This window comes from Nomascus leucogenys, chromosome 14, assembly GCF_006542625.1.
Source record: "Nomascus leucogenys isolate Asia chromosome 14, Asia_NLE_v1, whole genome shotgun sequence".
NCBI classification, from domain to species: Eukaryota; Metazoa; Chordata; class Mammalia; order Primates; family Hylobatidae; genus Nomascus; species Nomascus leucogenys.
In genome coordinates this window covers 81,405,149-81,418,650 of record NC_044394.1, presented here as the reverse complement: position 1 = coordinate 81,418,650, position 13,502 = coordinate 81,405,149, and the positions used below count along the sequence as shown (strand labels likewise).

The window sequence follows — 13,502 nt, the reverse complement described above, 5'->3', positions numbered from 1 at the left end:
AGGCTTGACTCATGGTGAAACCATGCCTCTGCTTGTGCTGTGAATAGACCTAGCAGAGGTGATGAGAAGTAGCTGGACTTGTAGGTCAACAGAGCATGATAATGGTTTTTACGTAAAAGGTAGGAGAAAGAGAAGAATCAAGGATGTTTTTTGTTTTCTGCCCTGGATAAGTTAGTGAATGGTGGTACCATTTAAGGAGACTGAAAAAGCTGAAGGGAAAGAGCATTTGAAGAGGAGATTAAATACTAGGCTTAAAAGGACTTTTAGTCATCCCAGTCATGATGACAAGTAGGTATTTGGACAAGCCAGTCTGGAGAAGTTAGGGCTGGAGATGTGAATGTGAAGATGGTCAATTTTTACATAATATCTGAAGCCAAAGAACTGAATGAGATCACCTAGGAAGTGGGCATAGAGACAGAAGGGACTAGAGCCAAACCTGGGAATGCTTGGAGAGGTAGAGAAGAGGAAGACAATCCTCAAAGAGGATGGGAACATACATCAGCAAATGAATATCAGTCGAAGGGTGGAGAGAAGAGCAACAAAGGAAGTGAAATTGATGATGTAGGAAAGACATAACCTCAGGCACCAAGACCTTTCATAGGGAAGAGGCCTAGAGAGTAAACTTACTACCCAGGGGTATCAGGAGGAGTGAAAGAACACTAGGAGAGGACTAATAGTTAAAAGAGACACAGAGGAAGGGACAGGCACAGAGAAGCAAATATAGCGGTTGAAGGTAAGCAGTAGAGTACGGGAACATGGAATCAAAAGAAAAGAGGGTTTCAAAGAGAGCAGGGCCAACAGTGTCCAATGCTGCTAAGAGGTAATGTAGATGAAAAATTTGATTATGCCCAGTGGATTTAGGTGCATAGGTGGCACTGGTGAATTTGGCTAAAGCAGTTTCAGTGGACAGATGGCGGCAGAAATCAAGTTCCATAGGAGGTGAAAGGATGGAGGGAATTAGCACATAGAACTGCCTCTCAAGAATTTGGCTGGGAAGAAAGGAGAGTAAGTGAGGCTGGGATATAAGGCAGGGTGTGTTTTCTCTTTTTTAAGATGATGAGACTGAGCATGAATAAATGCTGATGAGAAGAAGCCCAGAGAAAGAGAGAGAGAGAGAGAGAGAGAGGGAGAGAGAGACAAGTTAAAAATACAGGACTGAGATGGTGCAAAGGGGAGAAGGATGTCTCTGAGAAGTAAAAGTAGATGAGGTCAACAGCAAAGACCCTGAATTTTTCTTTATCCAGAAAAAGACACACCTTCAGGAGGAAGTTTGACGGTGGAGGCATATTTGACAGTGGAGGCATATTTGATAGTGGAGGCATATTTTTGGCAAGATGTTGATGGATAAAATTGTTAATTAAGGACTGGACTCTTCTTTATTTTGAAATAAACCATGAGTTTAAGGATGGAGGGGTGGACTTGGATATGCTTGACTTGCACAGTTTCTTGGGTGGATTCTCCTTTCGGTTCAATTACTCAACCAGATGGCACCACAAAGAAATCTTGTGGGAAAAGACAGGGATAAGAGCTCAGGTCTGCAAGGGGCAGGATTAGTGTGAAAGAGAATGCACGCAGGTGGATATGGATCAATTAACAACTAATGTTTTACCAGCACCCACAACCTGATGTGGCAGTCATTTTAGGGGGCAAGCTTTTCACATGGAAACCGGAATTCCTAAACTTACAGATAATTAGTAAAATGTGAAGACAGAGCTCCAAGACATTTAGATCCAAGTGTGGCTGTGCACCCAAATCTTCATCAAGCAGGCCTTCAGACTTCTCAATGCAAATAATAATCTTTGTTTTCATCTTTCAGTGGGAGACACTAAACTCAAACCAGATATTTTGGATCCTGTCGAGAGCACACTGGAAGTAGAACTTGGTAAGCTGGGCCTCATCGCCTTTGAATGACATTGTGCTGCTGGGAGCAGGTCTAAGTGTGATAGAAGGAAAACAGCATTGGGATTTCCAGTCAAACAGAATTGTGTGTGAATCGTAACTCAGCCATTGACTAGTTTTGTGACCTTGCACAGTTACTTCATCCTTTAAGCCTCAGTACTTAAATCCGCAAATAGCTATCATAAAACTGACCCTAAAAGATTACATTGCAGGCTGGGCATGGTGACTCATGCCTGTAATTCCAGCACTTCGGGAGGCTGAGGTGGATAGATCTCTTGAGGTCAGGAGTTTGAGAACAGCCTGGCCAACATGGTGAAACCCCATCTCTACTAAAACTACAAAAATTAGCCGGGCGTGGGTGTGGGTGCCTGTAATCCCAGCTACTCAGGATGGTGAGGCAGGAGAATCACCTGAACCTGGGAGGCAGAGATTACAGTGAGCCAAGATCGTACCATTGCACTCCATCCTGGGTGACAGAGGGGGATTCCATCTCAAAGAAAAAAAAATTATATTGAGAAATAATGGGACAATGTATGTTAAGTGGCTGGAGCATAAAACCTGATCAATAGATTTTATTCTTCCTTAACTTCCCCCAGGAACAGATTTCGTATATGTTGGTTAGGTCTATCAGTTATGACTACAAATTTGCCAACCCGAGTAACATTAACTCTTATGAATATGACATTTAGTCTGGCATTTAAGAGAATTGTAGTAGAATTCTACAACCCCTGCTCAAACAATTTGTATTCTAAAGTAGTGTCTTCTTTGGGGTTGAGGAGAAATTGACTTCCCTGTGGGTATCCTTTTATTTTGTCAACTTCAGTAACATCTATGTCTTTCTACATAGACAAATAAGAATTGCTGTATTAAAAATAAAATGCTATTTTTCTTTTAATAATATAAATATTTTTCTAAAATGCTACTAAAAGATTTATTATTTTAGAAAGTAATGTAAAAATACATGTTATGATATAAGATCACTAGATGGCAGGAATGGTGTGTTCTGACTCTAGAAATAGCACTAGCTATATGCTCAACATCACAGGAATGGAAGGAGGAAAGAAGGAGGAAAAAATTAGATTAATTCAAATAGTCAAGTTACATATGTATTAGTTAATTATAAAGTATTACCAGTGGAAAAATGTTAAGGTGCAAAGATGAGTTTTCAAATGGAGCTCCTAATCATTTCATGGTTAAATATTAAGTTTGAGGCACAGCATATCTGAATATTCCTCATGAAAAAAAAGGGTAGAAAAAAGTTAGTCTCATACCATGCATGCCTATCCATAGTGAATTGTTCAGAAAAATTGTTTAATATCAAAATGATTTTTATTTAAACCATGTGCTACAATAACCTTATGATTTTTACTTAATAAACAAATATTGGATAGTAATATTTTCTTTATGGACACACCTTGTACTTCAACAGTAGTGCAGAAGACTGGGCTGATCTCAGAAACTCCTCATTTTCTTAGTTTTTCTTAGTGTCTCCCTCAATCCACATAAGGATGCTTAGTGATATAACCATGCTCATCTTCATTTTAAGAACATATGGTCATATGGTTGAGATAGAAGGACTGCCCAATAGAACAAATGTACCTGGTTTTATGCATTTCTGAATGAGAGCTGTGTACATGCTTCATTATTTCTGGCACACATATTCTACCTGCAAACCTGACTGCATCAGGAAACAGCTTCTGGCGACGTCTTCCTCCCAGGCATAGGACAAAGTGTTCTCACCAGCTTCCTTCTTGTTTTCTGTGGCCTCTTCATTTTCAGGAAAGCCTTTAACTATTAGCTGCAAAGCACGATTTGGCTTTGAAAGGGTCTTTAACCCTGTCATAAAATGGTACATCAAAGATTCTGACCTAGAGTGGGAAGTCTCAGTACCTGAGGCGAAAAGGTAAGAAAAAAACTCAAGGATTCTGTTCTCTGCAATTCAGAAGAGATATTTTACCTTTAGAATCTTCTGAACCATACAGTTGATGGTGTAGCCATGAGCACTGACTAGTGGTGAAAATAAAAGTACAGAAATGCAAAGTGCAAAGGGTCATTGAATGAAATATTTAAGTTGCTTTAAACCTCAATTTGTACAAACAGTTTGACGTGGCTGCTTTCAAAGTCAAGCTATTGAGCAAACAGATATACTGACCCAGACTGCTTGGAGATAAGTAATACGTCCAAGAAATGGGAGGAAATGCTGCTTACCCTCACTCTGCTTTTCACCGGTGCCACCCGTTCAGAGAGTGTGGCAGGTCCAGGGATCCAGATGTGTGGGGTAATGAACAGTCTGGAAAACATCCAGGGGAAATAGCATCATAATAAGAAGTCTGACAAAAAATATGTGAAGTGAGGAATACCTGAAGCAACTTAACCCCGAAAAAGAGGCTCAGAGGAGGGCTCTCTGTTTTGAAATCCTTGGGAGCTATTACGTTGTTTGAGAAATTTGACTTGGTTTGTTGCTCTTTGGAGCACAGAACCCGGATCAGTGGTTCGAATTTACTGGTGAGATATTTTGGCCAGTAGAAAACCCTAGATATTTGGAGCTATCCAATCACAAAAAAAGTTGATCTCCAGTCCCCAGAAGGATCAAAGGGCCTGGATCCAGTGATGTCCAATCAGACGTGTCTCTAAAGGATGCATTCCCTGATTTTTTGAAGATGTGACCCAGAGTAAGAGTCTATGCATTAAGTACCTTCTTCTGATACTTAATAGATATCAATAAGCAAATGCCACATCATTTTGAAAAGTATACATCATTACAAAAAAAGTACAGAACAGATTTTGGTCACAACAATAAAATTTAGTAAGAACTTTTAAGATCAGGAAGGTCATTGGGGCCCATCTTAAGCTGATATTGCATTAGAGTTCACAGTAGGAGAGTGTAGTCAAGATGCTTTGACATCACCCACCCTTGAGTTTAAACCCATTTTCTATCTGGTGGCAATATGACCCTTAGCCCTTGTGAGCCTCCATCACCCATTGATAATCTATGGATAATAGCCTGCACTTTGCAAGCTCACTGGGAGGGGTGGTTACAGCAGAGGTGTTATGCCTATCACAATGTGTGACAGGTAGGAAGCACTCAGTGAATAGGAGCTGGCATCGTGGTCTCAGAGCAACACAGCCTAAAACATCATTCACATACACAAGATTTCTTAACACAAAGATGGATTGTAGATCGGTAACTTCAGATAACTCGAATTGCGAATAAATGCCAAGACTTCCAACTTCCTGGGTGGAGCAGCATGGCACAAGCCCAGGAATCAGGCAGCCCATTCCCTGCGGTGTGGCTGGGGCTACTCACCCACCTTCTTTGCCTTGTCCTTGTCACTGGCCAAGGCCATTATGATCCTATTATACTCTAGGGTTCCTGGGAGGTGAGGAATGGAGGACATTAGAGTCCATATTTGGTGTGCAGAAGAGGGACTGATACGTAGTAAACCTTCAGTAGGAGTTGGTCATTTTAAATATTTTTCTTAAAGTATTGTTATTATCTATTCTCAAGGGGAATTCTTAGAGTAAGGAAGGTCAGATGAGTCTCACAAGTAAATAATGTTTTAGCGTGAATGCTTAGAAGAGTCAATAATTGAGTCAAGAATGAGCCCTTTTTGACCATCTTACATTCTCATGGTATCTTATACTATTAATCTCACAGTTCTCTAAAAGCCAAACTGTTGGCTGCTTATACGTGTTCCAAATGCTGCAAATGGGTGTCAATGTATGTTACTGAATGGAGTGGTATTTTTTCTCCTTTCTCAGTATTAAATCCACTTTAAAGGATGAAATCATTGAGCGTAATATCATCTTGGAAAAAGTCACTCACCGTGATCTTCGCAGGAAGTTTGTTTGCTTTGTCCAGAACTCCATTGGAAACACAACCCAGTCCGTCCAACTGAAAGAAAAGAGAGGAGGTAAGCCCAGAAGGTTGCCCAGGAGGCATGAAACTGCTTTCACTTGAGAGGGGAGGAGTTTTCCTAAAGAATAGTAATAATGGTGACAGCGATTACATTTTCTAGGTGACAGACATTGTTTTAAGCACTTTCCTGGTGTCAACCCATTTAATACCTTGACCAAAGACACACAACTAGTAAACTGCATATTACTGGTTTAGAGCTAGTTCTCTTAAGTAATACTCTGCGTTCGGGAGGCCATGTTGGAAAAGCAACTCATTCGTGCACTCATTCATTCATGTATTCATTCTACAATACTATGGGGCATGCCCAGAGTGGCAGGCATTGTGCTAAGACCTAGCCTCCTTTCCAATTTTTCTTTCCTGGCTTTCAAATCCAGAGGACATGATGGATTCATGTTCTGATGAATGGAGAATGGAAGAGAGAAGGAGTAATCTTGTTCATTGTTCAAAATGGTGTGTGTATATCACAGATATATTAAAAAAAAAAGCTGGAGTGGAAATTCTAGGTAAGGAATAGCTTTTAAATTTCTTTAAAAAGATGCCCAGAGATGAAATTGATATCACTCATTCCTTTAATTAATAGAGAACTGTAATTATAAGCAGGTTTGAATGTTTCTGAGGCTTAAACAAGACACAGTGTGTTCTGGCCTGTAGTAAACACTCTGTGAAGGGGATTGTCCCCCACGGGAATATGCAGCAGATCCCTCGTGTCAGGTAAGACAGATGGGACTCCTGGTCTCAGGAAATTTAGACTGCAGTAGGAATGATAATACAAGAAAATAATTTACAATATGCAATGAGAGAGATGTAAATGGATTGTGTGGAAGTTTACAAGAGGAAAAAATAAAATGAATATGATAAGTTTCCCAGGCCACCCTCATCAGGAACTGCCCATCTCCCTGGGGTCTCTAGTGTTTATTGTAAGACAGTTCTCAAAATGTGATTTTTAAAAATTTTATCTTAATAGGTTTTGGGGGTATGGGTGGTTTTTGGTTACATGGATAAATTCTTTATCTAAAATCTTTAGATTTTTGAGATTTTGGCATACCCGTCACCCGAGTGGTGTACACTGTACCCAGTGTGTAGTCTTTTATCCCTCACTCCCCTCCCACCCTTCTCCCTCAGTCTCTAAAGTCCATTGTATTATTCTTATGCCTTTGCGTCCTCATAGCTTAGCTCCCACTTAATAAGTGAAAACACACAATGTTTTGTTTTTCGTTCCTGAGTTACTTCACTTAGAATAATGGTATCCACCATTCTGGCTAACAAGGTGAAACCCTGTCTTTACTAAAAATACAAAAAAAATTAGCCGGGCGTGGTGGTGGGCGCCTGTAGTCCCAGCTACTCGGGAGGCTGAGGCAGGAGAATGGCGTGAACCTGGGAGGCGGAGCTTGCAGTGAGCACTCCAGCCTGGGCAACAGAGGAAGACTCCATCTCAAAAAATAATAATAATAATAATAATAATAATGGTCTCCAACTCCATCCAGGTTGCTGCAGATGCCATTATTTCGTTCTTTTTTATGGCTGAGTAGTATTCCATAGTGTGATTTAAGAGGTTTCCAGATTCACAAAAACTGCTGCTAGTGGCAATGATTTTGATAAAATAATAGAGCCAGAAAAGGCGCTGGGTGGGCCACAGTGCCGGCCTGAACATGGTCTTGGTCCAATCCCGCTGCCTCTGTCTCTTCATACTGGCCCTGTCTCCACAGTGGTGCTCCTGTACATCCTGCTTGGCACCATCGGGACCCTGGTGGCCGTGCTGGCGGCGTGTGCCCTCCTCTACAGGCACTGGATTGAAATAGTCCTGCTGTACCGGACCTACCAGAGCAAGGACGAGACGCTTGGGGGTAAGTTTACCTCCACATGCAGCCCTCTGACTTTTCCTCTCGGAATTGACTTGGAGCAGGACAACAGAAAATACCATCACTACCCCTTGGCTTTGTTTCCTCAGAGTTACCTTAGAAAAGAATTTCAAACGTCCCCTGCCAGCCAGGGCAGAGCATAAAGAAGGAGCTGAAGAAAGAAATGTTCCCACTGGATAAAGTCATGCCCCTGAGGTTTTGAGGCCTTCCTCCAGGTCTAGTGACCTCACACTGAGGAAGGCTGGAGAAACAATTATTTTTTTCATTCCTGTTGCCAGGAATCTTGTAGGCAATGCTATTGTGAAACATGTTGGACTTAAAAATAATCCCTCTATAACCAACCTAAAGCAATAGGGCAAATGAGTGAACATCTCTGTGCCTTTGTTTCCTCATCTATAAAACAGGATTGTCATAGCACCAATTGCAAAGGATGCTGTGAGGGCTCATTGATGTATTCTTAAGACACATTTAGTATTCATTTATTTATGTATTTATGTATTTATTTATTTTGAGATGGAGTCTTGCTCTGTCTCCCAGGCTGGAGTGCGGTGGTGCCATCTCAGCTCACTGCAATCTCCGCCTCCTAGGTTCAAGCAATTCTCCTACCTCAGCCTCCTGAGTAGCCAGGATTACAGGCATGCTCTACCACACCCAGCTATTGTTTGTGTTTTTTAGTAGAGACTGCTGGGTTTCACCATGTTGGCCAGGCTGGTGTCGAACTCCTGACCTCAAATGATCTGTCTGCCTTGGCCTCCCAAAGTGCTGGGATTACGGGCGTGAGCCACCGTTCCCAGCCACGTTAAGTATTTAGAATGGTGCCCAGCACACGGTAAATGCTCAGCGTGTGCCAGGCTATGGCTGTTTCTTGAGGATTAGAGTGTATGCCTGCCATTTAGCTACTTTAATGGTCACAGCAATCCTACCAGTCAGGTAGAGAGACAGGAAGTCATGTGCCTACAATTGAACCACTGGAAGGCATTAGAGCCTGGGATTTGGGCACAGGTTGTCTGGCTTAAGAGATCTCATTAGCTGTTACCTCAGTTAACCTCATCTGTAAAATGAGGGTTTTAAGATGGTGGGAATGCCCCCAGAAGTGAGAAGTCCTATAAAATGCAAGTGTTATTACTATTAATGAAGCACCTGTCAATATTTCAGGCAGGATAATCATGTTCATTGATGTTTGCTTCTTTGGAATAGAAGCATTGCTTCTGTTTTTTTCTAGTCCTGGAAATCTCTAAGGTTAGAAGGTTTGCAGTTTTAATAAATGACTCCGTGGCTTGGAAAAAGCAGAATCCCTTTTTGCTGGATTTCAGGGATAATTATTTACCTTACTGAGAGGCCCCTCCAAACTCCAGTGCTTTCCCAAACTAGGAATTCAGTGAGGAGTCGTCAGATCCCTAGGGGAAGAAAGGGTGAATAAAGACCGGCATGGGAGGCTGGTTGTGGTGGCTCACACCTGTAATCCCAGCACTTTGGGAGGCCAAAGTGGGAGGAATGCTTGAGCTCAGGAGTTCGAGACCAGCCTGGGCAACATGGTGAAACTTGCTTCTACAAGACATTTTTTAAAGTTAGCTAGGCGTGATGGTGCCGCCCTGTAGTTCCAGCTACTTAGGAGGCTGAGGTGGGAGAATCACCTGAGCCCAGGAGGTCAAGGCTGCAGTGAGCCATGATTATATCACTGCACTCCAGCCTGGGTGACAGAGCTATACCCTATCTCAAAAAAAAAAAAAAAAAAAAGAAAAAGAAAAAGAAAAAAAAAAGTGGCCCGGAGCAGTGGCTCACATCTGTCATCCCAGCACTTTGGGAGGTCCAGCCGGGCAGATCACTTGAAGTCTGGAGTTTGAGATCAGCCTGGCCAACATGGTGCAACCCCATCCTTACCAAAAATACAAAATGTAGCCAGGCTTAGTGGCAGGCACCTGTAATCCCAGCTACTCGGGAGGCTGAGGCAGGAGAATCACTTGAACCTGGGAGGTGGAGGTTGCAGTGAGCCAAGATCATGCCACTGCACTCCAGCCTGGGTGACAGAGCAAGACTCTGCCTCAAAAAAAAGAAAGAAAGAAATGCATCAGTCACATCTTTCTTTAAACTAACTATCGAGAATACATACTAGAAATCCTTAAGCCAAATGTTTTTAAGATTTATTTTAATAACTTTTTTGAATGAAGCAAATTATGTAATCAATGTCTTAAAATGCTATTTACCTTACAATTCTGGAGCTGGCATAGAAGAGTCAGTCAATGGGGAAACATTTACTTGTGTCCTTTCTTTTTCTACTTTGCAAAGACAATGTTTTAGTGATCAGATCTGGAGGCAGAATCCAGTTTTCAAGCACAGGGATGCAGTGCCCTCTGTTGGCCAACCTAACATTTTTTAGCAAAATGACTGCTTTGAAGTTAATGCTAAGTAACCAAAATTTTAGAGATGTAGAATGTTAGAATTCTGGAGGACCTCAGAGATCATCTAATACTCCACTCTCTAATTTTATGACTAAATAAATGTAGTTTCCATGTTATAGAAACATTTTAGTTTGCTGGGATTTCACATGATATGGAAGAAATAGAGGCAACTATGGTGTGTTACACATTTAAACAACACAGCACCTACCTGCCAGCCATGCCCCACAAGTCTTGTCCTTCCTACATGAGCAGTGAGGTGCTTCATAGGTTAGTTTCCCAACCTCAGCTCTTTTGCATCCTCCTCTATTGACTCTGGGACCTTCCTTTTTGGTACCTGGTACTTCCATCCACCGAGGCATCTTTTTAGGTTTACCTTGAACATGGTGTACTACTAAATAGCATCAGCAATCAGGGCTATTGTTTACCGTTTTGTAAAAATACTTTGACAGGGATTGTGGAAATTGCTGGAATACAAATCTGATGTATCCCATTCCAAAGCCTGTGAGTTAAGTGTTGGGATTTTCTACTTCTTCCAATGAGTTCCTTAGTCTCAGTAATCATATGCATTTATGAAGTATGCATATGAAAATATAGGATATTTTCAAGGTCTCATATGCCTCTGTTGACTATATTATTTTACATATTATATAAATCATTATTTTATAATATAGTCAACAGAGGCGTATGAGACCTTGAAAATATCCTGTAACAAGTTTTATATATATATATATATATATATATATATATAGTTTTCCATCTAGAATAGAGGGGAATGGACATTTATCTTGCGCCTCCTATGAGCCAGGCACCAAGAAATTCATATACATTATCTCATGAAACCCTTAAAACAGCCTGCCCAGGAGTTATGATTGTCTTTATTTTACATATGGGGATTCACATATCAGCGTATGGGTCATCAACTCTCCGAGGAAGTACTTTTTCTCCTTGGATACAATGTGCTGGGTGTTAGCAGTACTTTGCTTACTGGATATCATCATGTTGGATGGGGCAGACTCCTGTTTGATGTGTGACTAATGAGACAGAAACACTGCAGGTGCAAAGAAGGCTCAGAGAAACTCCTGAGTTCATGTGATTTAATCAAAGAATGCCTCAGCCGTTTGACCTAAAATCAGTAAAAATGCAAGAGTGCTTCATAAATTAGAATTCAATTTGGGGTGAACAATCAATACCGCTCAGTGGTATGATTTTGAAATGAATTTTTAAAATCAATTTAGTCACGATCCCAAATATTATTTCTTATTCATTTACCATATGATTCAAGCATATGTATGTGTACCATGATAGTAAAAAAAAAAGTAAATGACTTATGTTTTTATAAATTTTCCTATTCTTCAGATAAAAAGGATTTCGATGCTTTCGTATCCTATGCAAAATGGAGCTCTTTTCCAAGTGAGGCCACTTCATCCCTGAGTGAAGAACACTTGGCCCTGAGCCTATTTCCTGATGTTTTAGAAAACAAATATGGATATACCTTGTGTTTGCTTGAAAGAGATGTGGCTCCAGGAGGAGGTAAGTCCAACATGTCAAAAAAAACTGCAGTGCAAAAAGGGCAGTTTAATTCAATCTCCAAGTCTTTTTTGTCATTATTTGTTTTGGAATATAGATCTGGGAGATTACATGAGGTTAGAACATCTTGGGCAACAACACAGAAACTATATGTTCCAGAGATGTGTTCCATTATCAAACAGATCCATCAGCAGAAGAAAACAATGATATGGGGCCCTAGGCAGTCCTTCTAAAACAAAGACACCTCTCCTGGCTTCGCAGCTGAAGGCTGCGAAGTGAACTACTGGGTCACCCCAATTTAGTGGCCCCTCTGATTTCTGGGACTCTGCCTTCCACAAAGCTCACTCAGCAGTGGGTCAAGCAGGCTTCTCAGGCCTGGGCCAAGCCCTGGACACCCTGAGAGGTCCAGATCTCAGCCTGTCCTGCTGGCCTCCTCCTCCTTAGATACCCCCATCAAGGAGCCTGGGATGTTCCATGGCTCCCATTATCCCAGCTTACCTAGTTCCAGTTAGCTTTATTCCTAGAGGAATTGCCAATCTGGGGAGACTGAACACAAAGCAGGGAACGTAAACGTGAGAGTCACTAGACACTGGAGCGTATCTCCAACTGGCAATAGAGCTGATACAGTGTAAGTGGTAGAGTAAACATGTCTACCTTCCTCCTTATGTAAGAGAATCCATTGCAAGGACCTCTCTGACTCAAGGTTTAACAATATCAATTGCAAATAATCAAATGTTTTATTTCCAGTGTATGCAGAAGACATTGTGAGCATTATTAAGAGAAGCAGAAGAGGAATATTTATCTTGAGCCCCAACTATGTCAATGGACCCAGTATCTTTGAATTACAAGCAGCGGTGAATCTTGCCTTGGATGATCAAACACTGAAACTCATTTTAATTAAGTTCTGTTACTTCCAAGAGCCAGAGTCTCTACCTCATCTTGTGAAAAAAGCTCTCAGGGTTTTGCCCACAGTTACGTGGAGAGGCTTAAAATCAGTTCCTCCCAATTCTAGGTTCTGGACCAAAATGCGCTACCACATGCCGGTGAAAAACTCTCAGGGATTCACGTGGAACCATCTCAGAATTACCTCTAGGATTTTTCAGTGGAAAGGACTCAGTAGAACAGAAACCACTGGGAGGAGCTCCCAGCCTAAGGGATGGTGAAATGAGCCCTGGAGCTCCCTCCCGTCCAGTCCCTGGGATACAGATGTTGCTGGACAGAACTCACAGCTCTGTGTGTGTGTGTGTTCAGGCTGATAGGAAATTCATAGTCTCCTGCCAGCACCGAGCAAGCCTGATGGACAATGGAATGGGATTGAGACTGTGGTTTAGAGCCTTTGATTTCCTGGACTGGACAGAGGGCGAATGAATTCTCTAGACCTTGGGTACTTTCAATACACAACACCCCTAAGATTTCCCAGTGGTCTGAGCAGAATAAGAAAATACAGCTACTTCTGCCTTATGGCTAGGGACTGTCATGTCTACCATGTATTGTACATATGACTTTATGTATGCTTGCAATCAAATAAATATTATTTTATTAGAAACGAGTGATTTTTTTTTTTTATTGAGACAGAGTCTCATTCTGTCACCCAGGCTGGAATGCATGTTATTGGCTCACTGCAACCTCCGCCCCCTGGGTTCAAGCAATTCTCTGGCCTCAGCCTCCCTTGTAACTGGGATTACACGCACGAACTAACATGCCCAGGTAATTTTTGTATTTTTAGTAGAGACGGGGTTTCACCATGTTGGCCAGGCTGGTCTCGAACTCCTGACCTCAGGAGATCCGCCCACCTCTGCCTCCCAAAGTGCTGGGATTACAGGCGTGAGCCACCATGCCTGGCCTTAGAAACAAGTGATTTAAACTCTGCCTGAAGAATTTCTGTAAAGAAGACAATTC

At 41.7% G+C, this 13,502-nt stretch overlaps 1 protein-coding gene across 2 annotated transcripts in view; it reads left to right on the top strand.

Annotated features, from left to right (window-relative positions):
- IL18RAP (interleukin 18 receptor accessory protein) overlaps positions 1-13,145 on the top strand; it is a 34,888-nt gene extending 21,743 nt beyond the window's left edge. For both annotated transcript variants that reach the window (XM_003274879.4, XM_012512464.1), the window contains 6 exons: positions 1,817-1,882; positions 3,679-3,802; positions 5,662-5,813; positions 7,525-7,662; positions 11,433-11,606; positions 12,351-13,145. In XM_003274879.4, coding sequence (XP_003274927.1) covers positions 1,817-1,882; positions 3,679-3,802; positions 5,662-5,813; positions 7,525-7,662; positions 11,433-11,606; positions 12,351-12,766 — 1,070 coding nt within the window. In that variant the 3' untranslated portion in view covers positions 12,767-13,145. The remainder of the gene's footprint in view (positions 1-1,816; positions 1,883-3,678; positions 3,803-5,661; positions 5,814-7,524; positions 7,663-11,432; positions 11,607-12,350) is intronic.
- The last annotated feature ends 357 nt before the right edge of the window (positions 13,146-13,502 follow it).